The sequence below is a fragment of the Chionomys nivalis genome, chromosome 5, assembly GCF_950005125.1.
Source record: "Chionomys nivalis chromosome 5, mChiNiv1.1, whole genome shotgun sequence".
NCBI lineage: Eukaryota > Metazoa > Chordata > Mammalia > Rodentia > Cricetidae > Chionomys > Chionomys nivalis.
In genome coordinates, this window is record NC_080090.1 from 86040947 (window position 1) to 86066503 (window position 25557).

Genomic DNA, 25557 nt, shown 5'->3' on the forward strand with positions numbered 1-25557 from the left:
GGCCCAGGCCGCCGGCAGCAGCCGCAGCGCCGAATCGCCGAGACGCCGGAGCCGAGAGGGCGGGGCGGCGGGAACCTGTCCCCCACCCTCCCTCTCTTCCTCCCGCCTCCCGCCTCCGCACCGTGCTCGGCGTCCTGAGCGGACCCCGGGGCCAGCAGTCCCACTCCCCGATAGCAGATGGTCGTTGCTTTCCAGGCTGGAACCCTTTGCTCTGAGGTCAGGTGAAAACAAGCGAGATCACCCTATTGGAAGGGACGCGGGGTGGGCGTTCAGTTGCCGGTTTGAGGAATTTCTCTCATAATTATGCATGCTAGGGATGCCCGAAAGAACTACCACCTTGATGGAGGAGGAGCAGGTGCAGATGTTGGCACTTTTCTCTCCCGGTTACCCGAGGGCGGTCTTCAAACCTGAGCGGGGAGGAGAAGCGAAGGAGCCTCCAAATCAATTAAGATAGGAAGAAAACTTTGAAACTGTTATTTTCTCTGAGCACCTCCCTTAAAGCACCTGTGTCAAGCATTTTCCAGAAGACTCCACCCAGTACTGGCCAACTCTACGTTTGCGTCTAGTTTGCTAAATAACTCGGATCTCCAAGTACCCTTTCCTCAACCATAGATCTTGTTCTCTGCTACCTTCCTTTCTTGCCTTTTTCTCCCCTTTCCAGTCACATTGTGAAGCTCATGGTTCTCAACCCTCCTTCTCGGAACCCCTTCAAGCACTAGGGGAACCTCAGCTCTGATGCCCACTGCCCTCCAGCCAAAACTCCCATGGAAACAGCTGCTAAGCATACTTAAGATGCTACCATTCCTGTCTGTTAAAGTCAGAAATGTCTTTATAAAACTTATGGGACCTTTAATTGTTCCCCCTATTTATATGAAACTCTGCAATAAACCCAAGCAGTTTTCCAAGAGACAAGGGCTAAGTACCAGTCTACTTCTTAGACTGGTAGAAGTAGAAACTGGAAAGGGCTCAAAAAGAGGAGAAACGTCAAGTAGAAAGGGAGTTTGAGGGGTTGGAGAGATGGCTCAGAAGCTAAGAACACTGACTGCTCTTTCAGAGGACCAGGGTACAATTCCCAGCGCCCACATGGCAGCTCATAACTGTAACACCAATGCATATAAAGAGAAAAAGCAAAAAAGAAAGAAAAGAAAGGGAGTTTGAACAACTAGAGGAAGTCTTACGCAGTCCTATGGAAGAGAAAGCAATACAAAAAGGGAGTTCACAAGCCCAGCCTGGTGCTGCGAACCCTCTATTCCAGCACTTGGGAGGCAGAAGCAGGCAGATCAGGCAGCTCCCCAGTGGTGTGTAACTCTAGGGGGATCTGTTGCTTTCTTTTGGCCTCTGCAGGCATCCACACGCATGTGCACATACCCACACAAACATAAACTAAATCTTAACCAAAACAAAAAAAAATGAGTTCACAGTTCTAAACTATTTGGGGGAGAGTATTGTTTTGTTTTCATTGAAGATGAACTCTGGGCCAATGGAAAGAAACCTTGTGGGCCTTACAGGCAAGGTAGAGGAGCCTGTGGGAGTTCAATCAGGTTCCAGTGGTTTGAAGAGTAAAAGACAGGTTCTAGAAGCTTATCGCCCAGAGGAGAACTATAATGCAGGAGACATAGGAGCGTGAAGGATTACCAGAGGTGTTATTACTTGGCACAGGTTTCCACATGTAGCTCAGTCTGGCATTTGAACTTGCTATGTAGGCCAAGCTGACTTCAAAGTCCTGATCATCAGTTTCCTGAGTGCTGAGCCAGCACATTTGACTTGGTTTTCTTCTAAGACCGAGGAAGAAGCGTGTTCATAGGTTGAGAGGGAAGAGCAAGGTAAGAAAGGAAGAAAAATGAAAACTGTCCCAACTGAAGAAAGGACATGGGACAGAGTGTATGGGTGATGTTGTCTGAGATGTCTTTGAGTAGAGAGACTCAGGGGCAGATGGCATCTGTAGACTGCTACATCTAGAGGCTATGCCCTGAGGAAAAAGACCGTGTTCCTTGATAGTCTCTAAGCAATCTGTGAGAGAAAGGGAGTCGAACTGGAAGTGAAAGCCGGGCATGGTGATGCACCCTTCCAATCCTAGCACTCGGGAGGCAGAGGCAGGTGGATCTCTGAGTTTGAGGCCAGCCTGGTCTACAGAGAGAGTTCTAGGACAGCAAGGGCTACACAGAGAAACCCTGTCTCAAAAAACAAAACAAAGAAACAAAAGATAGAATTGAAGACTTAAGGAAAACGGTTAAAGTTAAAATGACCATAGAAATGACGGTATATAGCTCAGTTTACAAAAGGCCTCCTTAAACCCCAGCACCAAGAGAGGAGTAGGGATGGGGGCAGCAACTGCTCACAGGTAGCGTAGAAGCCACAGCTAGTACTGGGTATTTTAGTACTGTGCTGATGCTATCTGAATGTTTCCTTCTGTAGCACTTAGACACCCAGGTACAACATTGAGCCAGAGTTGCAGGTGTGTGGGATAGGTTCAACAGAAGGGTAAAGAAGAGGGCTCTTACCTGATGGTGGTGGTACAGGCCTTTAACCACAGCAGGCAGAGACAGAGGCAGAGGCAGGTGGGTCTCCAAAGCCAGCACGGTCTACACAGCAAGTTCCAGGACAACCAGGACTACACAGAGAAACCCTATCTCAGAAAAAAAACGTGAAGAAGAAAAGAAGAAGAGGAAGAGGAGGAGGAAGGCAGCTCTTAGCAAGATGAGATTGCCTAAAAGAAGGAAGTGAAGCTAAGAAAAGGCTTTAAAACTTTTTAAAATTCTTTTATCTTTTTTTGAGCCATTGTATTTATTTATTATTATTATTATTTTTTTTTTTTTTTGGTTTTTCGAGACAGGGTTTCTCTGTGGCTTTGGAGCCTGTCCTGGAACTAGCTCTGTAGACCAGGCTGGTCTCCAACTCACAGAGATCCGCCTGCCTCTGCCTCCCGAGTGCTGGGATTAAAGGCGTGCGCCACCACCGCCCGGCTATTATTATTATTTTTTACAAAAGTTTATTACAATGTACAACATGCTCCAGGATAACACTTCATTCTAACTATAGGTGGCAATGATGTTATGACAGGGAATCCAGATGTTTAAATAGGAATGGAAGAGGGTCACCATCATCTCAGATATGAGGAACAGCTTACTTTTTGCCAGATTTCTTAATTCCACCTGTTGCCAGGGGTCCCTTCCCCTCAGCCTTGGCTTTTAGCTCCTCCAGTTTCTTCTGCTCCTCTTTTTGTTTCTGCTTGAAAGCTTTATCTTCCTCGCCCACTTCCTTGGCCTGCTTCTTGGGCTGTTTCAGGGGCTTCTTTCTGCCACCTTCCCGGCCTGACACGACGCCTCCAGACACCCCCTGATCCTAAGCCTCTTTTATCGTTTTTTATTCGTTAACTGATGCTCCCCTCCCCATACTAGCTCTGTAGACCAGGCTGGCCTCGAACTCACAGAGATCCACCTGCCTCTGCCTCCTGAGTATTGGAATTAAAGGCGTGCGCCACTAGTGCCCGGCTTAACCGAGTTTTTTTTGAGACAGAATCTTTCATTATGTAACCTTGGCTGGTCTGGAACTTGTTACCAGACTGTTCTTGGATAGAGAGCCTACCTACCTCTGCCCCAGAAGGGGATTAAAGGTATGTGCCACCACAAACAGCCCTTACTGTAGTTTTGAATCTTCTGTGTTCATGGAGCTGACGACAGTGCCGGGCACATATGGCTTCCTATGATTTCAAATTTAAATTCCTGAAGAAAGTCTATGAGACCTTTTGTAGCTGGCCCCTGCTTTTCACTCTAGTTTCAGAGGAAAGTCCTTGTCTCACTCATCGCTGTAGCCCAAATTGATACCTGCCACAGTGTGTTCAGTAGATATATGTTCTACTCGGTCGGCAGAACTTCCGGCGGAAGGAATGGCCATCTCCTCACCCCCAAAATGAAAGGAGGTGCTCTGTGATAAGACAGAAGGACTTCGCAGGTGTGGTTAAGGCCTTGGAGATTAAGGAGTGAGATTGTCGCTCCCTAATTATCACTCTCGGATTACCCAGCAAGGCCCAGTCTCGTCACTCCAGCCCCTGACACTGAACAGTCTCCCCCAGTGGCAGCCAGAGGGGCTGTGATGACGGAAGAACTCTTGGAAAACGAATGTTGCTGGCCTTCAACTTGTTGCTGGAGACACTCTAGAGATGAGGTAGAAACAGGAAACACAGCTCTGCTGTCACCTGAACTTCAGTGACAGTCGGTGGACTTCTAACCTGCTGAGCTGTAAGGTCAGGGGACAGGGAGTTGTTTTTGAGAGGAGGTCTGATACGGCCTGACTAGCTTCAAACTTGCTCTAAGGGTGGTCTTGAACTTCAGATCCTCCCGCTCAGCACCTCCCAAGTGCTGAGATTATGGCCTTTGCACAGCACACTTGGCTCACTATTGGTCTGTTTGGCAGCACCGGGGACTGAACACAGACAGGATGCCATGCAGGAGAGGCCACACTCTACCTCTGAGCCATAGCCCTAGGCCTAGCTCTCTATGCTTTAAAATCCACTTTACTGGGTTGGGTGTGATTTGTTATGATAGCAATAGTAAATATTATACTTAATAATATTTATTTTAATAATTTAATTAATTGTTGGCGGTTTATTTGTTTGGTTGGTTGGTTTTTGGGTTTTTGAGACAGGGTTTCTCAGCTTTGGAGCCTGTCCTAGAACTTGCTCTGTTGACCAGGCTGGTCTTGAACTCACAAAGATCCACCTGTCTCTGCCTCCCTGAGTGTCAGGGAGGGATCAAAGGGAATGTGCCACCACCGTCTGGCTATTCATTAATTTTTTTAATTTAAAAGAATGTTTATTGTCCTGGTTTCCAGGAGAAGCTTCTCTACTGGACCTCCTTACACACTCTTAATTTTTTTTTTCTTTTTTATTTAAGACAAAGTCCCTCAATGGTCCAGACTGAGATTAGTTGCCCAGTGAACTCTGAACCCTTGTCTCCTCCCATCTTGCCGTCTCTGGAATTACAAGAGAACTACAATGTCGCATATTTTCAGTGTAGATATTGGAGATCTGAACTCAGGTCTTCATGCTTTCAAGGTAAGCCCTTTACCAACTGAGCTATGTCCTGAGTTCTCTTGACTTCTACTGTCCTCTGCTTCTCTCTGTCTCTTTTAGGGGGAGGATAACTTGTTTGTTTTTATTGAAAGACGGGATCTCACTATAGTCTGATTTGGTCTCAAACTCACAACAATCCTCCAGCCACTGCCTCTTTGTTTGTCTGTTTGTTTATCGAGACAGGGTTTCTCTGTGTAGCTTTGGGGCCTGTCCTGGAACTCATTCTATCTAGAGCCAACTGCCTCTATCTCCCGAGTGCCCCAGCTGGGTTTGGCACCGCTTGGGTGTAATCTCAGTCCAGAGGGGAGGAAAGAAGGATGACGAGCTCAAGGCCAGACCCGGATATAGGAGACCTCATCTCAAAAATAACAAACAAAGGCTAGAGGGATGGCTTAGCCCTTAGAGCACTTGCTGGGACTTAGAGGACTGGGATCCAATTCCTGGACCCACATCAGGCTGCACACAACTGTCTGTAACTCCAGTTCCAGAATTCCAAAACCTCCTCTGGCCTCCACAGGCATGGTCTCCACTTGGTGCAGAGCCAAACAGGTACACATACACGTACATTTAAAAATAAAAGAAATAAAACTGAAAATGAACGGGACGCTCCATGTACAGAATCAGTGAGTTTCGCCTGCCCTCTAGTGGAAACGTTAGATACAGCAGTCAATGTAGGGCGCGGCTTCAGGAAGCACCAGGGAAGGTTCCTGCTAGGCAAGGTCTGAAATGGCACCTGTAATGGTGTTTTCACACAACAGATGCGAAGCAGAGTCATTTCCTGCTACCTCAGATGGGCCCCCCCCCCCAGTCTGAATGAGCCAAACCTCTGATAAGATAAAATCGTTCTCCTTAGCCTGCTCCGTGCCTGGCCAACTCTCTCTCTCTCTACCTCCCTTTACTTCGGCCGGTAGGTACAATGGGTGCTCTTCAAGTTCCTTCCGTACTTGCCGTGTTCCTCCCTACCAACCTGCTCAGTTTTGGAAATAGGAGATACTCGATAAGCAGTTTACTCACTGGCCATTGCCGTTTAGTCCGTTAAACTCGAAACTTCTGGCTTTATCCTCCAGCAGTAAGAAGGGCCTTTGGGTAGGAAAAATAAGTCTCCTTATTCTTGTTCCTCTCAGGCAGCCTGGAGAGACGCCATCTCCCTTCCTCTAAAATGTGGCCTACAAGGCATAGTGTTCCACAGCTTTCATCCTGGTCCTCCGGGGCCAGAAACAGACAGATTTCTGTGAGTCTGAGGCTGGTCTGGTCTACATAGTGAGTTCTAGGCCACCCAGGGCTTCCAAAATTCAGAGGTGTGGTTCATCCCCACACCTCATGCATAGAGATAGAGCAAAGCAAGGAATGTTTTTCTTGCTTGTTATATATCTAACTTGCTCAAGAAATATATACAGACAATTAACAAACCAATGTCTCTTTGGCTTGTTAGAGTTTCTTCCACATGATTTCACATGACATTAACTCCACTCTGATAGTGTGGTTTTCTTATAAAAAGGCCAGGGCTGGACTTTTCAATAAGACATATTCCATTGCTTCTCAGCTCCCGTGTTTACTGCTGTGTGCATTTCTTTAAAGACTTATTTCCTTACATGTATGGGGTATGTGTGTTTGGAGGCACCAGGTGCATACAGGAGCCCCGAGACGATCAGAAGAGGTTGCTGGAGCCCCTGGAGTTGGAGTTACAGGCCGTTTTTAGCTGCCATGGTAGGGTCCTATGCAGTAACTGAAAATGATGTGCTCATAACCACTGTGCCATCTCTCCAGCTCCTCTTGGGTTTAGTTCTTTATGCTAAACATGTTTGCTTCTAGGCTCACCGTTCCGAGACTGCTGCTGGCTCCATGCCTGTTTATTTCCTAACCTATAGGTAGTTCAGTGCCTGAACACAACAGTTTACCAGTAAATCCTTCTGTGCATTAATTAATTAAATTATTATTATTATTATTATTACTACTACTACTACTTTATGTATTTATTTTGTTTTTTCGAGACAGGGTTTCTCTGTGTTGCTTCGGAGCCTGTCCTGGAACTCACTAAAGGCGATTTTTTTTTTATATATGTAGTGTTCCACCTGCATGTATGCCCGCACGCCAGAAGAGGGCACCAGATCTCATTGAGGATGGTTGGGAGAAACCATGTTGTTGCTGGAAATTGAACTCAGAGCAGCCAGTGTTCTTAAGCACTGAGCCATCTCTCCAGCCCTAATTTTGTTTTTAATCCTAATCACATGTTTTTGTGTGTCTTTGTATGCGTGTGGGCATGCACACCAGAGTGTGGGAGTCTATTCTCCCTCATGTTATTAGGTTCAGCGACAAATACCTTTAACCCACTGCACTGTCTAACCAGCCATCCTTGTGCATTTTGAGCTTGTTCCTTCAGACTTAATTTGTGATGATAAATATAGAAGAAGAATGAAATTTTGCATTTAGAGGGTATGCTGGCTTGGTATATGTCAACTTGGCGCAACCTAGAATTATTGAGGAAAAGAATATTTCGACTGAGAAAATGCTTTCACTGAACTGGCCCGTGGGCGAGCCTGTGGTGCATTTTCTTGATTGATGATTGATGTGGGAAGGTGCAGCTCACTGTGGGCAGTGCCACCCCTGGACTAGTGGTCCTGGGCGCTATAAGAAAGCAGGCTGAGGCTGGTCAGTGGTGGCGCATGTTTTTAATCCCAGCACTTGGAGGCAGAGGCAGATGGATCTCTGAGGCTAACCTGGTCTACAGAGTCAGTTTCAGCATGGCCAGGACCACACAAAGAAACTCTGTCTTGGAAAAGAGAGCAAGGAAAGAAGGAAGGAAGCTAGCAAGAAAGTAGACTAAGCAAGTCAGTAAGAAATAGTCTTCCATGGTCTCTGCATCAGCTCCCGCCTTGCCTGCTTTCCTCTCTTGAACACCCCCCCCCCCCCGCCATGGACTGTGACGTGACATAGGACTGTAAACTGAAACAAATCTTGCCTTCCTAAGTTGTATGTAGACTCAGCTTTTAACACAGCAATAAAACCCTAACTATAGCAGAAGGGATCTGACAGGTAACCTGGCTAATCCCCTCGAGTGTACACAGACCCTGGCCTATTTACGCTCCCACAGTTGACCGGTCATGGTTCTTAAAGAACCACACAGTTCTAGGAAAGGAAATTTTCTCCTCCCGAGCCTGAGCTAGTTTGCCGTTGTCCATGTAGAGGAGCTTCAGGTACTCAGAAACAAAGATGAACTCCCTCATCGGTGTTTGACACTCAGTCTGTGCTCCACAACCCACGTGTCAGATCTGGAAACTCATTATAGTTGTAAGTTTTTTTTTATCTTTAATTACGTACATATGTTATGTCTTTGTATGTATGCTGTGTGGGTGCCTGTGGAGTGCGGAAGAACATGTTGTTCACTGTGTAGACCAGGCTCGCCTCCAACTTGGAGATTCTTCTGCCTCTGTCTCTGGAATCTGGGTTTAAGGTGTGCACCACCATCTCCCGTTGATCGATTGACTTTTACTCTCAATACTACAGTTTGGTTTCCTTAGGTGTACAAATCTTGCTTTTGAAAAATTCTTTTTGGGAGGCTTCTGAAGGAAGAGAAAAAGAAAAACTCAATCTAAATGTAAAAAGTTTAAACTCCCGTCTTATACACTCGAGATTCAGACCCACCGTCCATCCCCATTTACTTCTGCTTTCCTGAATTAGTAGACCCTCTGGTCAGCACATCCAGCCCTTGTGCAAGGAGTGTGTGACTGAACAACTCCATCGTCAGGAGAATGACAGCATTATTTTTCATTAATGAAAGAAATGGAATGTGGTCCAGAGGAATAAAATTAAGAGTGATAGAAGAGAAAACGTGTAATAAAAAGAGCATACTCAAATGCTGACGTGTCAGTGTTCACCTTGTTTGCCCATTTTTCTGTAGTTGATTAGCATTAATATTGTTTTAGAGAGTTTAGTAGATACTGGCAATTTATCAAATCAAACATCAAAGAAAACACATATGTTAGGTAAATGGAACAAAAAAACAAAAGTAAATAGCAATTTAAAGCTTTAAAAACATACTTAATAGCTAACTGAAACCTAAATTTATCTCATCAGGTAAAAAAAGGTAGTGGGTTACCATTATATCAAGTAAATAGAAGAGAAAGGTGTCCCACAGAGCGCCCGGATAGCTCAGTCGGTAGAGCATCAGACTTTTAATCTGAGGGTCCAGGGTTCAAGTCCCTGTTCGGGCGGCTGGATGTTTTGCATGAAAAATCATACTTGAATAGTAGTTGCCGAGCATCTCAAATGTATTAATCAATCTCTTAAGAAAAAGGTTACTTTACTCAAAATACAATTAGGTGTAATTTTCGCAGAGTTGAGAGATTTAAGGATATGTTACATACTCTTAGTACCGGCAAGATTTTCTTCCACGCGTATGGAGGGTCGGGTTCCGAGTCGGTGGACTCACCAATCCTCACTAGAAAAGAATGATAATAAAAGGCATACGTCACTTAGCTTGGGCTACCCTTAAATTTGTAAAAATTTCAGCGACCACTTCTCTTCAACTGTATTTAACAATGTCTATAGAATAATGAACATTCTTTTAAGAAACGCGTTGTCTTTCCTAAACTTCTTTTACAACTGAATTTAGCCAAAAATGAGAAAAACTCTAAGCGCCCGAACAGGGACTTGAACCCTGGACCCTCAGATTAAAAGTCTGATGCTCTACCGACTGAGCTATCCGGGCTCTTGCACAGCCAGCTTCCTACAGCGCTTTACATAAGAGTAGGAACCCTTGGGCAAGCGCGCCCTCCCTAAACGCCGTATTCTCGCGAGAGTAAAAGCAGTCCCGATTCCTGTTACGTTACTACGTCCTCCGCAATTGTGAGATTCACGTTTTCCCTTGGTAGGTAGACTTTGATCTGTAAACTACATTTTTGAAACTCTGTAGTAACAGACTCGGGCCTATTTTCCCGTTCACACCAGTGGCGACATCCCTGCTAAAACCCTTGCAGCAGGGTTGGAAAGGAGTTTCAAGAGCGACTTCGAACATGGTGTTCTTTAGCGAATGCGCTGAGCTATGGAGTATAAAATGGGGGAAAGGAGGGGTGCTGAGTTTACCCCACGAGTCGCCTGACCGTGTTCAGGTAATTTTACATGGCACACCACGGAAGTCACCAGCTGTGACACCTACGGCAGAAGCCCTTTTAAGTCAGCGAAGGGAATGCTCGCCACCGCCACGGAGAGATGCTCTTTAGCTTCCTTAGTACGAGTACAGCTCGTTGATAAGTAACTGGTTTGAGAATGGGACTATAAAAAGCTTTTGTTGGCGGATTTTGCTTCCCCTAATTCCTTTCGTAATTGTCTTCAGAGTAATTGCTTTGGTCTAGCAACGCCACTTGAAGAGATTTACTTTCATATTAATGGGATCTGGAGGCATAGGACTATGTGGTAAAGTCTACATGCCCCCTTTCCAGGGAACACTAGCTCACAGCTGCCTGAAGGTCCAACTCCTGGGGATCCGAGAGCACAACCGCACACACACACACACACACACACACCTAAAAAGGAAAAACAATAGAATAGAGATGTACAAAAGGTTTGACACTGAGGCTAGCGTGGGTTTAGTGGTTAAGAGTGCTTACCGCTCTTCCAGTAGACAAGAGTTTATTTCCCTGCCCCCATATCCGGTGACTCACAGTTGCCTGTCACTAGCTTCAGGCAGATCTCACGCCTCAGGTCTCCCTAAGCACCTGCACTCAGGCACATACGTCCTGACATATACATAATTTAAAACAATCCAAAAAACCTTAATTACCTCTGGACTGGACAGATGGCCCAGTAGTTAAGGATACTGGTTGCTCTTCCAAGGACTAGGGTTCAATTCCTACCACCCACATGGCAGCTTACATCTATCTGTAGTAATTCCAGGATCCAACACCCTTACACAGACATACATGCAGGCAAAACATCAATGCACATTAAAAGAAAGGAAGAAAGAAAGAAAGAAATATCAATTTCCACAGGTTTGTTGTGGAATATTATTTTAAGATGTGTTACATTTGTTTATTATGTGGAACATTCTTTTAATGATGCAAAGATGTGTTGGATTTTCTCATGTTACATTTGTTTACTCTTTGAAGCTCTCAAATCTTTGAGAGTTTTAGAAGAAAATATACCAGCACATGTTTCTTATCTAAAGACAGAGAACAGTCCCTTAAATAACATATGAATGACTGAAAACATAAGAGAATAAAATTAATGTTTATCAAAAAACCCTTTGAACTGGTCGATAGTGTGACACTCCTGTAATCCCATCACCTGGGAGGTAGAGGCAGGAGGGTCAGGAGGTAAAGATCAGTCTCTGCTACATAGTGAGTTTGCGGCCAGTTTAGGTGACTTGAGTTCATGTCACAAGAAGCAAAATGAAACAAAATAAAACAAAATTAAAACCAGATCAACCAAACAAAATACTTCTCTTCATTAAAAGACGAAATTTAAATAAGCGGAAACAAGTTATGGAGGTGTAATCATAATACACATAACCAAGGATTAGAATCCCCAGGGGGCTGGAGAGATGGCTCAGCGGTTAAGAGCACTGCTTGCTCTTCCAAAGGTCCTGAGTTCAATTCCCAGCAACCACATGGTGGCTCACAACCATCTGTAAGGAGGTCTGGTGCCCTCTTCTGACACAGACAGAATATTGTATACATAATAAATAAATAAATATTTAAAAAAAAATTAGAATCCTTCCTGCAAATTAATATGAAAAAGCCAAAACAATGGGCAAAGACTATTAGTAGGAAATTCATATCTGACAAACCTTAGATCAATAAATATGGAAGAACTCATGCCACTTGCTAGCTCAACTGTCAGAATCTGTCCTGGGACTTCACCTCGTCTTGACTTCAACTGGCTCTCTTGTAGGCTCCTGCTAGTGCAAAGGCTGCAGAGTGGCTGCACCTGCTGCCTGGGGGCTGCACCTCTGCCTGGGGGCTGCACCTCTGCCTGGGGGCTGCACCTCTGCCTGGGGGCTGCATGACATGGGCCCAGGGACTGCACCTGCAAAGAGGCTGCCAACCAGTGCAGCTGCCCTGCACAGTGCAGGATAGCCTCATGACCGAGTGTAGACACGCAATGTCTACAAACTTGGGTTTTCTTTTTTCACCCCGATCCATTCTCAACACCTCTTTTCCAATTGTAACCGATTAGTTGTGTTGCTTTTATTTATTTTAAATTTATTTATTTATTTATTATACACTTTCTAGGATACAGTGCCAGATCTCATTACAGATGGTTGTGAGCCACCATGTGGTTGCTGGGAATTGAACTCAGGACCTCTGGAAGAGCAGCTAGTGCTCTTAACCTCTGAGCCATCTCTCCAGCCCGTTGTGTTATTTTAAAAAAAGAAAAAAACACAACCTTCAGTCTTGCTAAATCACTGTGAGTGACCGTCTCACGTGTGTCAGGGTTTGTTTAATCGGCAGATGGTAAAGGTAGGCAAAGACACGGAGCAACAGATCCCTTATGTCCTTGTGTAACTAACGCTATAATGACTTTGTAGAGCATCCTGGTATTAGCTACTGAACTACACAGTATTGTCAATATTGTCTAATATTTCCATAGAGTGTATAGGGAGACAAGCTTTAAAGGTCACTACAGCATTGTTTGTAACAAACAATAGAAAATTCTTTACTTATTTATTGTAGTGCTGGGAATTCTACCAAGGATGCAGTACATGCTACCCGAGCGCTCTACCACTAAAATACTTGTGAAGAGAGAAAAAACAATTTTTTTTTTTGACAGAGTTTCTCAGTTTATCAGCCCTGGCTGTCCTGGAACTCACTCTGCAGACCAAGCTGGCCTCAAACTCACAGAGATCCTCCTGCCTCTGCCTCTTGAGTGCTGGGATTAAAGGTGTGTGTCGCCACGAACCGGCTGAGGAAAAAAAAATTTAAATGGGATGCAGCTGGGCATGGGAGCCCACGCCTCCAGTCTGAGCTAGTAGGGAGCTGAGGTAGGAACGCACAAATTCATGACCAGCCTGGACAACACCCGGAAACAATCTAAAACTATTCGCTATGTTAATGTGAGGGGCTGCATTGTGTCCCCGGCACACGGCACATTTCTGTTGAAGTCCTCCCCTCCAGCAAGCACCTTACCATCTGACTGTACTTGGAGACAGTGCCTTTAACAGAGCGATTACCATGAAATAGGACATAGAGGTAGACCCCGATCTATTATGGCTAAAGGAGGAAATAAAAACAGGCAAGAGCTCGTGAGACAGCTCAACAGGTAAAGGTGCTTACTGCAGAAGCACTATTAGTTGAGTTTGATCTCCAGATCCCGTGGGAACCAACTGATATGGGTTTTCCTTTGACATCCACAAGTTTGCTATAATTAAAAAAATAAAATAAACTGGGCATGGTAGCACACACCTTTAATCCCAGCACTTAGGAGGCAGAGGCAGAGGCAGGTGGATCTGTACATTTAAGTCCAGCTTGGTCTTCAAATTGAATTCCAGGACAGCCAGGACTGTTACATAGAGAAACCCTGTCTCAAGAAAAAAATAAAAGTACAGACAACACACAGGCTAAAGGATGACCCCATGTGCACTCAGCCAAAGGCAGCCAACTACAAGCCAAGAAGAGAAAACTCAGAAAGAAACAAGTCTATGATTCCGTCATCTTTGACTTAAGGATCCAGAACTGAGAGGAAATTAGTTTCCATTGTGTGTTGTAATATGAGTGGTGGGCTGCGTCCCCGGCACCCGGCCGCCCGCATGGCTTATGCCCCAAAATAATTACACGGAAACTGTATTCTTTTAAACACTGCCTGGCCCATTAGTTCCAGCCTCTTACTGGTTAGCTCTTACATATTGATCTAACCCATTTCTAATATTCTGTGTAGCACCACGAGCTGGCTTACCAGGAAAGATCTTAACCTGCATCTGTCTGGAGTGGGAGAATCATGGCGACTTCTGACTCGGCTTCTTTCTCCCAGCATTCTGTTCTGTTTACTCCACCTATCTAAATTCTACCCTATCAGAGGCCAAGCAGTTTCTTTATTAATTAACCAATGAAAGCAACAGATAGAAAGATGACCCACCTCCATCAATTGTGTAAGCCCCCAGTAGTATTTTGTTATGGTAACCCTGGAAAACTAACACAGGGGCTAGCTACACAACAATTCATTCTGCCTGTGGCTTATGGCTGAGCAATAATATCACTATACACCAATGAAAAAGAATTTAACCATAATTATATGATTTGCCATCAGTGAACTTGACAATGAGGAATAAGAACATAAGTTGCCGGGCTGGAGAGATGGCTCAGAAATGAAGAGCACTCGCTGCTATTGCAGAAGACCTGCGTTCAATTGCCAGCACCCACATTAGGCAACTCACACTGTAACTCCAGACGCAAAGAATCTGATGCCTTCTCTAGCCTCTGTGAGCACCCAAACACAGGTGGAACACACATGCACGCAAAAAAATAACAAAAAGATGAATATAAATTACAGTAAAACACTTAAAGAGTTTGATGCAACTAAAAATATAAAATTCAACTGGGCAGTAGTGGCGCACGTCTTTAATCCCAGCACTCGGGAGGCAGAGGCAGGTGGATCTCAGTGAGTTCAAACCCAGCCTGGTCTACAGAGTGAGCTCCAGTACAGCCAGGACTAGGACTCTACACCCTGTCACAAAATTAATTAATTAAAAAGAGCTCGGTGATGGTTGTGCACACCTTTAATCCCAGCACTCCGGAGGCAAAGGCAGGTGGATCTCTGTGAGTTTGAGGCCAACCTGGTCTACAAGAGCTAGTTCTAGGACAGGCTCCAGAGAAACTCTGCCTTGAAAAAAAAAGAAAGAAGAAAAACAAACAAGCAAAAACCCCCAAAACCCAACCAAACAAAAGAAAGCCAAAAAAAGAAAAAAAAAAAACCCAAAAGTGTAATAGGGTCAGGCATAGTGGCGTAGGCCTTTAATTCTAGCACTTCAGAGCAAGGGCAGATGATTTTTGTGAGTTCGAGACCAGCCTGATCTAATAGTGCAACTGGTCAACTAGGGCTACACAGAGGATTTGAATTTGAACCCTGAAATCCACATCATGGAAAGAGGAAATCAAGTCTGACCTCCACACAATAAATAAAAGTTTTAAAAGTCCTAAACAGAGCCGGGCGGTGGTGGCGCACGCCTTTAATCCCAGCACTTGGGAGGCAGAGGCAGGTGAATCTCTGTGAGTTCGAGACCCTCTGTGAGTTCGAGACCAGCCTGGTCTACAAGAGCTAGTTCCAGGACAGGCTCCAAAGCCACAGAGAAACTCTGTCTCAAAAACCCAAAAAACAAAAAAAAAAAAACAAACAAACAAAAAAAAAAGAAATATTAATACGTAAGATAATAGGTAAGTGCCTGGCGGTTGGCTGGCACTCCAACGTTCTTGGTCGCTGCCACCACCAGTGCAGCTACAATACATCATTGCTGTTATGATTTATTATTACTTCTGATCAAGCAATTATGCTGACATCTTTCTCCTCTACGCTGAATTTCTCCTTGATGCTGCCTGCCTGCGCAGACTATGTCACGTGTTATTGGCTGTCAGTAATGAATCTGCCTTGTTCTGATGTGTACCCTATTATCTACCCCCCCTTTAGGGTTACAGGTCCCACCACGTAACAAATAAACAGCACTTGTGTTCCAGGTAAAAGCAAAAAAAAAAAAAAAAAAAAAAAAACCAAAAAACAGCCGGGCGGTGGTGGCGCACGCCTTTAATCCCAGCACTTGGGAGGCAGAGGCAGGTGAATCTCTGTGAGTTTGAGACCCTCTGTGAGTTCGAGACCAGCCTGGTCTACAAGAGCTAGTTCCAGGACAGGCTCCAAAGCCACAGAGAAACCCTGTTTTGAAAAACCAAAAAAAAAAAAAAAAAAAAAAAAAAAAAAAAAAAAAGAAAAAGAAAACATTATATTCCTCTTCACATTCTTGTCTATGGATGAGGGAGTTAGCGCTCTAGCTTTGTTCCAGAAAGTTATAATTCAGGAATTATCTTCTAATTCTTTTAAAATTAAAAAGGGCCATAGACAAGCCAATTCATCCATTTTATTTTATAGCTTGAGACACTAAAGATATATAACTGGGTAATGCTCTGGTTTCAAGAAACAGCTAGACCAAAAATCAGACTTCCTGTTTGTTTATGTGAACAGACTTCTTTGAGAAGGAAGTGGCAGATATCAAGATGAGTTATGAACTTTTAACCAGCTTATTTTTTGCTAAGTTTATTTGATTGGTAGATATGGGCCCTCAACGCGTACAGCAGATATCAGTGTCAATGTGATGGGTAAGGCTCCATTTGTTTATTTATTTATTTAGGCAGGGCCCTCCACGTGCTGGTAAAGGTTCTATTTTCTAAGCCTTGTTCTGTTTGACATATTTATTAAGGCATTGTTTTAACAAGTTAATTATGTCTTGGCACAGTGGCACACACCTTTAATCCACTCATAAGGCAGAGGCAGGTGGACCTCTGTGAGTTTGAGTTCCAGGACAGTCAGAGCTACAAAGTAGGATCCTGTCTTCAGAAAATGAAAAAGTTATTTATGTGTATGGGTGTTTTGCCTGTTTGTATGTCTGTGTATCACTTGTAGACAGTGTCCTTAGAGGCTGGAAGAGAGTGTCGAATGACCTGGAATTGGAGTTACAGATAGGTGTGGAGGGCCAAGTGAGTGCTGGGAATCAGACCTGCGTCCTCCAAAAGAGAGACCAGCACTCTTAATCACCGAGCCATCTCTCCAGTCCTCTTCCTTATTAAGGCTTTAGATGAAGACAAATTGTGCTGATAAATATTTAGACAAATAAAAAGGGAAAGGGCTGACCTTTTGGCTTGTACCAGGGTGAAAGCAGCTCAGCCATGATTAGACTTACAATTTCTTCACTTTCCAGGCCTTCCTTTTTTTACTTTTTTTTTTTTTTTTTTTTTTTCCCCAAGACAGGGTTTCTCTGTGGTTTTGGAGCCTGTCCTGGAACTAGCTCTTGTAGACCAGGCTGGTCTCGAACTCACAGAGATCCGCCTGCCTCTGCCTCCCAAGTGCTGGGATTAAAGGCGTGCGCCACCACCGCCCGGCTTTTTTTTACTTTTGAAACTCAGGCTTGGGGCAGGTATCTTTATCTGCTGAGCCAGCTGGCTGACCCTCAGGTCTTAGTTTTTGGAAGCCCCTAATAGCTGTTTGCAACCTGTGAATTGAGCCCTCTGGCTGGGGAAGGTTGGACCCAAGGACTATTTCACAAGGGTCACATCTCAGATATCCTGCATATCAGATATTTACATTACAAGTCATAACAGTAGTATAAATGTAGTTATGAAGTAGCAATGAAATTATTTAACGGTGGGGGGGGTCACCACAACATAAGGAACTATATTGAAGGGGCACCGTGTTAGGAAGGTTGCAAACCCCTGCTCTAGACTGTTCATTTTAAAGAATCAGAACTGCATGAGGGGATTCTAAGTCTGATTCCAGCAGACAGTAGGAGGAATCTAAGTTAGTCAGATATTATTTAAAAAATAGCAAATTCCTGTTGGGAAATCAATTAATTTGAGAGTGAATCTCACGATATAGTTCTTGCAGACCCAGAACTTGCTGTCAGTCATGTGAGTCATGCTTGCATTTCCAGAATTAGCAGGCAGGGAACCACCTCTAGTTCCAGACCAGCTTGACCTATATAACGAATTACAGGCCAGCCTGAACCACAGAATGTGATCCTGTCTCCAAAACAGAAGAGAGCCAAACCAAATCAACCAAACAAAAATTATTTGCACAAAGGGAGAAGAGGAAATACTTGACTGGGTTTTACCTAAAAGTGCCCTTCCCTCTCTTTTGAGGAAATCCATTGTTGACTTCAAGCTGGTCATCAGCGACTGTACAAAGAGAATCACTTCCTCAGCACCTCAGAAAGCTCTGGCTCTCCCATTGGGAAAGGCTCTAAGTAGGAGCTGGGCACAGCGGTGCAGGCTTTTATTCAAGGTCAGCCTGGTCTACCTAGTGATTTAGGATAGCCAGAGCTATTTGTGAGATCCTGCCTCAAGCAAAACAAAAAGAATGGGGTAGTGTTTACATTGGAAATAATAAATTCTTACTGTCTCCCAAAATGCCCAATTAATAAATTTGTAGTAGGGACCGTGTAATGTGTAAATCAAGGGAGGGTACGGTCTTGTTTTCTTTGCATAAGTATGCATCTATTTCTGGGCGCCACATCTTAACACAAACAAGTTCTTGTTCAGGGTAACAAGGTGGCTCATTGACACGTCAAAAAGAAATAATCAGAGGATCAGTAGGCTTAGCTTGTAGAGAATTCAGAGGACTGGGGATGGGATGTGGAAGCTGTCTCCAAAGAACCGGGTAGTAGCATGGCCCGCCTTTAACCCAGCACTCTGGATTGATGCAGAGGCTGGAGGATCTTTGTGAATTCAATGCCAACCTTGTCTACACAGAATGCCAGAACAGCCAGGGATACATAGAGATCCTGTCTCAAAACAAAACAAAACAAAAAACGGGGTAGCATTTACATTGGAAGTAATGAATTCGTACTGTCCTCCAAAAACACCAGTTATTAAGAAGAAATTAGAAGACAAAATATTTCAGCTCAGAAAATCCTCTCACTCAGAATTATACCGAAATAAATGAGGTTATCTGGGGTAGGTGATGCTGTTTGGCATCGGCAGTTTGCTTGAGGGAGTTTCTCAACCCCAAGGGGTGGTGGGGGAAGCATGACCCGATTCTGTGATCCAAGTTAAGATCCGTCTCACTATTCTTCGTCCTTCTCTTTTAGCATTTATCACTTTTTTTGTAGTCATTCGTGAATAAACCAGTTGTATGTTTCCCATTGAGTAACAATTGGGATGTCGTTTCCCTCGGCGGCCACCCCTGGGGAGTAAGAATGATTAAATTATATTAAGGGTTTTCTGAGATCTAAAGGCCACCTCTGATTATGCTCTTAGCTTTCTTCTGTTTTTTTTTTTTTTTTTTTTTTTTTCGAGACAGGGTTTCTCTGTGGCTTTTGAGCCTGTCCTGGAACTAGCTCTGTAGACCAGGCTGGTCTCGAACTCACAGAGATCCGCCTGCCTCTGCCTCCCGAGTGCTGGGATTAAAGGCGTGCGCCACCATCGCCCGGCCGCTTTCTTCTGTTTTAATCGCCGGGGACATCGCTGTACATATCGTAAGATCCCGACAGTTCTCCCTATTCTTTCAAAACCTCTTTATGCAGGGCTTGGTGTTGCACGCCTTAAATCCCAGCACTCGGGAGGCAGACGAAGTGGACCTCTGTGAGTTCGAGGCTAGCTTGGTTTACATAGTGAGTTCCAGAACAGTCAGGGCTACACACAGACTTCTTGTCTCAAAAGTAAAATAAATACATAACTATCTCTAGTGGTCATTGTCCACGACTGGAGACTCTCTTCCTGAATTAGCGTGTACTCGATGGTAGGTTCTTTAGCCTTTCTAGCCCTCTAGTCCTCCACGGGCTCCTCTATGGTTTCGACTGCCTCCCCGGAAGCTCTCGCAAAAGCGACTTTGAGAGGCCGGAAGTCGCGCCGCCGTTGCTCGCAGTTTCAAAAATGCTGCGGAGGCCTTAGGAGCTACTTCTGCCGCCCCTCCCCCAACTCGGAGGGGAAGCGACTCGTGGCGCGACCGTAAGGTGTGGCGGAGGGGTCTGGCCAGCGGGGTATGCGGGGGAGCGGACGGGAGGCCCGGAGGCCACGTAGTTGGCGAGCAGGCGGGAGGAACCGGGGCGGAGGGCGGCGTGGGCCACGGGGCCACGGGAGAGGCTGTGGGGGGAAGGGTGGCGCTACGGCCCCGCGGAGGAGAAAAGTAGAGTGCGGTGAAACGGGTTTTTGCAGTTACGGACTGACAATGAAGTGATGGCGCTGATGTTTTTAACTGCACCTCAGATTTGAAGAGTGTTGAGAACTTAAAGGGGTCGGAGGAAGGGAGACCGGGAGAGTGACATTGACGTGATTTAAAAGTTGAATAATTTTTAAGGACCGCAGACTGTCGGCTCTAGTGTTTGAAAGGTGTTTGTTTGCGGTCCACATACGGACCGCGGGTATTTATTATTATCCTCCACGAATATTAATTTTATTTTTATTTTTTGTCCTTTTTTTTTTTTTTTTTTTGAGACTGCCTCTCAATGTGTAACCAGCCCTGACTAGCCTGGAACTTGCTGTGTGGACCAGGCTTGCCTCGAACTCGGGAAGAGCCACCTGGCCCTGCCTCCCAGCCTTCTCCTCCACCTCTCCTGGCCCGCGAATATTGTTATGCCCAAATCCGCGGGGTCCCCACAAAAGCCAACAAAAGAGACCGAGTCCCATATGTAAAAGCAAAGAGCCTTTATTTTAATCAAGTTTGCAAACTAGGTCTCTCCGCATGTCCAACGTGTTGGAATACCCGCTCTCTGAGTTCAGTTAGAATTGGGTTTTTCTACAGAGAAACCCTGTCTCGAAAAACCAAAAAAAAAAAAAAAAAAAAAGAATTGGGTTTTTATAGTAGTAAAGGTGGGGAATGAGGGGTCTCTGAGGTTCAGGACCCCTGATTGGCTGACATTTGTCTAGGGGCATCCTGGTGAGGTGCCCTGGCAGGTGATCCTATCTACAGCCGTTGGAATGTCAGGCTTTTCCTTTGAATGGTCTGCCCTTGGGTGGGGGTCTGGTTATCTCAGCCTGTGGTTCCTTTCTGCCAGCAGGTATTGCTTCAGGGGAACCCACTGAGACCCAGGTTTCCTGTTTAAATTCATCGATGACCAGAGTCCCAGGTGATAATGGTTGGAAGTAAAGAACTTCCTTTAGGTGACCAATTATCATGACTGGCCCTCACAATATGAACCTTAATTAGCACGCCTCCCAGTGATTTTTGTACCTCCCCACTTTTTGAGACCACTATTAAGCAACACCTGAACAAAACAACACCTATCTTAATCCTGTTCAAGAAAGGCCTGTGTGGGTTTGGAAGCCCCACTAGGCATGGGATGTATCTGTCAAAAGATACTTAACCTTTAATAATAGCAGGTGTAAGTGTGAGGACCTGACTTTGCAAACTCCATTTTAAAGAAGGGGCTTCATCTTAAGCCATATAATGAATGGGGGGGGCAGATCTCAGCTCCAGAAATGTGTAGCGATAGCAAAATTTGAACAGATAACCTAAAAATAGACAATTAAGGAGCTAAGGAGCGAGGCTATAAAATTTAATGAGGTCCAGATGTTACTAGGAGGTCTCCTGTCCTTGAAAATTCCTTGTCAGTTATTAATGGCTCTTTGTTAGGTTTTTGTGCCCCCAAACTGACCAATGATTTCAGAAACTATCTTACCCTATGCCCTCCTTACCCAATCCCAAGACATCAGGACATGAACTCCCTTGATTACAGCGTTTCCCCTTTAAAAGTTCTACCCTCCCAGGGCTCCCTGCCTGTACTTTCTGCACCCACCATGCTGGGGTGCTGGAAAGGGGTTGGTCCAAACTTGAGTTTGAATATTAAAAACGTTCATGTAATCTGCGTCAGAAATTCGGCACCTTGAATTCTTTTGGGGATCAGAAACTTGAGCATAACATAAGTTGCTGAATATCAATTCAGGTTTAGTTTTCCCCTTCATTCCTGCTAGGAAAAAACTATTTTAGCTTTAAAGGATTGTTTATAATACTCTCACTGTATTGGTCAAGACCAACGACAAACTCCTGTTTGAAAAAAAATGTGAATGTGTAAAGTTGACAGGCCAGCACCCATAACCCCTCAAGCTTCCTAATGTTCTCATCACGGGGTCCTACAGATTTCTTGACTTGTTCTACACATTAGTTTTAAACCATAGAAGGATCATTTTGCAAGTATGCACCTCACATTTTTTTTTTTTAAGTTTAAGTTCCATTTTATTTTCCCAAGGTGTTTTCTTCTATCTTTATGAAGCCACTTTACATGGGCTTTGGTGGAGGTCGTGGTGCAGCACCAGCAGGTCTAAATCGGGGTGGGGATGTTCGGTCCTTCCGAGCTTCCCGAGATGGATTCCTGACTACCTTGCTATGAATAGCACAGCTCACACAGTAATGCAACTTGACATAGAGTTTGGGGAGCACATAAGCGGCGAAGACACTTGCTTCGGATATGTCCCTGACGGCAGCCTCCTCTACGACGTTTCGAATGATGAATTTCTTAATGGCCTTGTCCTTGGGCACACAGCGGGCGCAGTTAGCGCAGCGGATTGGCTGCACATGGCCCTGGCCCTTTTTGGCACGACCGTTGTTTCTCCTTTTTTTGGTCTGAATATGAAAAAAATATCTTATTAAAAATGTGGTGCAACTAACTCAGCTTCAGCAATTTCACCGCCCACAGCCTCGGCAAAGCAAGCCACACAAATCCCAGGCATCTTAACCCCGGGCTCAGAAGCACACGCTCCCCTTCCTCCTCCAAGGCTCCGACTCCCGAGTCCCCCCCACCCGAGAGCCTACTTTCCACTCATTGCTCAGGCTCGCACCTCACATTTTTTTTTTTTTTAAATATTTATTTATTTATTTATTATGTATACAATATTCTGTCTGTGTGTATGCCTGCAGGCCAGAAGAGGGCACCAGACCCCATACAGATGGTTGTGAGCCACCATGTGGTTGCTGGGAATTGAACTCAGGACCTTTGGAAGAGCAGGCAATGCTCTTAACCTCTGAGCCATCTCTCCAGCCCCCGCACCTCACATTTTTTAAATAACATCTGCTTTCTATAAGGTAGACTAATTTCTTTTAAAGTGTTTTGTGTTATCGTCCTTTAAAAAGGTAACGTAAGCTGTTTCTTTAGCTGAGTCCTCATTGCTTCTAGGCTATTTCCTGGCTTGACAAAGAGTTGTAGTGCATTTTTTTGCTGCACCCTCAAGTGTTTAGCAAAGGTGGAATGAAGTACTCTGATTTATTTATGTATTTTTTGAGGCAGGGTCTCACTGCGTAGACCAGGCTAGCCTCTGATTTATTTATGTATTTTTTGAGGCAGGGTCTCACTGTGTAGACCAGGCTAGCCTCTGCCTTCCAGGTGCTGGGATTAAAGGAGTGTGCCACTGTATTTGGCCATCTTTTCTTTTTAAAATGAGTATTCATTCTCGTTTGATCCATTCAGTTGAACAAGGGGCAGGAGAGATGGCTGACTCAGTGGTTAAGAGCCTTTGGTGCTCTCGAAGAGGACCCAGGCATCTAACAATTGTCTGCAACTACAGCTCCAGGGAGATACGATGCTCTGGCCTTTGTGGACATCTGCACTCATGTACATACACCTCCCCCCCAAGGATATGTTATTAAAAGAGAGCTGAAAGGAATGGGGCTTGGAGAGGTGGCACAGAGGTTAAGAACACTGACTGGCTGTTTTTCCAGAGGTCCTGAGTTCAATTCCCAGCAACCACATGGGGGCTCACAGCCATCTATAATGAGATCTGGTGCCCTCTTCTGGCTTGGAGGCAGAATGTTGTATACAAAATAAACCTTTAAAAAACAAGAGCTTTTATTGTTTAAAAAATTGATAATTACCAGTCTTTATTTTTATTATTTTTTTTTAGGAGTTTTAAATTTTAGTGTTAAAATTATGGTTGTCTTTGCTGGCTGTGTGTTGCATACTTTTAATTCTGGCAGAGGCAGACAGATCTCTTAAAACAAGGCTAGCTTGATCAGCAAAGTGAGTTCCAGCCAAGCCAAGACTACATAGTGAGATTGTCATTTTTTAAAAAAAAATTACCATTGTTTTCAAAGGCAGGCATTTCAGGATGAGATATAGGAGTTCCTTAGACTAAATGTAGGTTAGAAACCACTTAACATTGAGAAAACCAGGCTTTCTACTCTGGTTTCAAGTTAGTAGGGGCATATTTTTTTTTCATGGGGTTGTCAGGAGTCAGCATTGGTGAGGACTAAACTAAGGGCCTTGTGAGTGTTATGTATATGTTCTCACAACTTCTTAATTCTGGTATCATCACTTTCCCTATCTTGGAGTCAGCAAAATCTTCTCCAAGGAAGCAACTTTTGACCTAATTGAGTTTGATTCCTTTAGAAACTCCTTTAAGTGATACCCAAAATGTATTTTTACAAACTTTTTGTTTTCCAAAACCACAGAGAAACCCTGTCTCGAAAAACCAAAAAAAAAACAAAAACAAAAATAACAAAAAACAAAACAACCACTTTTTGATTTCAGCCGGGTGGTGGTGGCGCACGCCTTTAATCCCAGCACTCAGGAGGCAGAGGCAGGCGGATCTCTGTGAGTTCGAGACCAGCCTGGTCTACAAGAGCTAGTTTCAGGACAGGCTCCAAAATGACAGAGAAACCCTATCTAGAAAAACCAAAAAAAAAAAAAAACCAAAAAACTTTGTTTTTGAGAAGGTCTTACTGAGTACCTCAGGCTGGCCTTGACCTCCCAATGCTGAGATTACCAATGTGCCCTACCAAGATTACCAGGCTCACTTTCCTGTGTGGTTTCTTGTCCAGGCATGTTGGAACACCAGTCTTGGTGATTTTCCAGATGTGTCTCTAGCTCTTATCTTAGGCACTGTGATTAAGAGTTACTGGTACCACCTGACAGTCAGTGGGGGGAAGCAGTGATTGGAAATTTGACTTTGAGCTAGAACAACTCACTCATTAGCATCAGCATTGAAAGTGGAACACGTCCAAACCTGTCTCTGTTTCAGGATTCACCTGAGTGAGGCTTGAATGGTTTTGTCTCCAGCGTTTGTGCTGGATCTGAACTAGAGATTGAGAATCTCAGTGTGAGTATTTTGCATTTGTGCAGAGATATATGTGTATTTGTCAGATTTTTTTTGTTTGTTTGTTTTTAAACCATTGCTGGCAGTTTTATCTTCTTTTTCATTCTGTTTGGAGAAAGGATTTCTATATATAGGCCCTAGCTTTCCTTAGATTTGCTGTATAGACCAGGCTGATCTTGAACTCACAAAGATCACCTCGTGAGTGCTGGTATTAAAGGTGTGTGCCACCATGCCCAAATTGTTCTTCTACTTTACATTTATATATAATTTTTTTCCTTTTAGTTTGCTGACTGCAGAGTCTTCACTGCCAAAATGACATCACATTCCACATCTGCCCAGTGCTCAACATCTGACAGTGCTTGCAGAATATCTTCAGAAAGAATCAGTCAGGTAATGAGTATTGGGTATCTTATTTTTTTGTAAAATTTTAAGAAATTGAATTGGGGCATATAGCTGAATTCACTGATTATAATTTGATGAAAGCAGAAGTGATGATGTTGTAAAATCTTTTGTTGTTGTTTTTGAAGATGGGGTTTCTCTGTGTAACAGCCCTGCTGTTCTGGAACTCACTGTAGATAGACCAGGCTGACCTGAACTCACAGAGATCTGCTTGCCTTTGCCTTACACTGCCCAGCAATGTTGTAAAATCTTATATTACCTTTTTGAAAGTTACAGACAGCTTGAAATGGCTAAGGTTTTCATTTCTTACGTTAAAACATTTCTATTTTGTTAAACTAGGCATGTATTTTAGGTTATAGGGAATTTGGGACCAGG

At 44.3% G+C, this 25557-nt stretch overlaps 3 protein-coding genes and 2 non-coding genes across 8 annotated transcripts in view; 2 read left to right on the top strand and 3 right to left on the bottom strand.

Moving 5' to 3' along the window:
• Positions 1–3123: 3123 nt before the first annotated feature.
• LOC130874167 (translation machinery-associated protein 7-like) lies at positions 3124–8295 on the bottom strand. The gene is made up of 2 exons (XM_057769149.1): positions 8161–8295; positions 3124–3336 (listed from the first exon to the last, which is right to left on the bottom strand). Exons 1-2 carry the CDS (start codon positions 8293–8295, stop codon positions 3124–3126), a joined length of 348 nt encoding a protein of 115 aa, XP_057625132.1.
• Positions 8296–9209: 914 nt separating this feature from the next.
• On the top strand, positions 9210–9282 carry Trnak-uuu (transfer RNA lysine (anticodon UUU)). Its single transcript has one exon. It is a non-coding gene; the product is annotated as a tRNA-Lys (tRNA).
• Positions 9283–9706: 424 nt separating this feature from the next.
• On the bottom strand, positions 9707–9779 carry Trnak-uuu (transfer RNA lysine (anticodon UUU)). Its single transcript has one exon. It is a non-coding gene; the product is annotated as a tRNA-Lys (tRNA).
• Positions 9780–19610: 9831 nt separating this feature from the next.
• Mdm4 (MDM4 regulator of p53) overlaps positions 19611–25557 on the top strand; it is a 45081-nt gene continuing 39134 nt past the window's right edge. For all 4 annotated transcript variants that reach the window (XM_057769194.1, XM_057769195.1, XM_057769196.1 and 1 more), the window contains exons 1-2: positions 19611–19712; positions 25066–25173. In XM_057769194.1, coding sequence (XP_057625177.1) covers positions 25096–25173 — 78 coding nt within the window. In that variant the 5' untranslated portion in view covers positions 19611–19712; positions 25066–25095. The remainder of the gene's footprint in view (positions 19713–25065; positions 25174–25557) is intronic.
• LOC130874168 (40S ribosomal protein S26-like) lies at positions 21974–22425 on the bottom strand. Its single transcript, XM_057769150.1, has 2 exons — positions 22390–22425; positions 21974–22318 (listed from the first exon to the last, which is right to left on the bottom strand). The coding sequence occupies exons 1-2, from the start codon at positions 22423–22425 to the stop codon at positions 21974–21976; spliced, it is 381 nt and encodes a 126-aa protein (XP_057625133.1).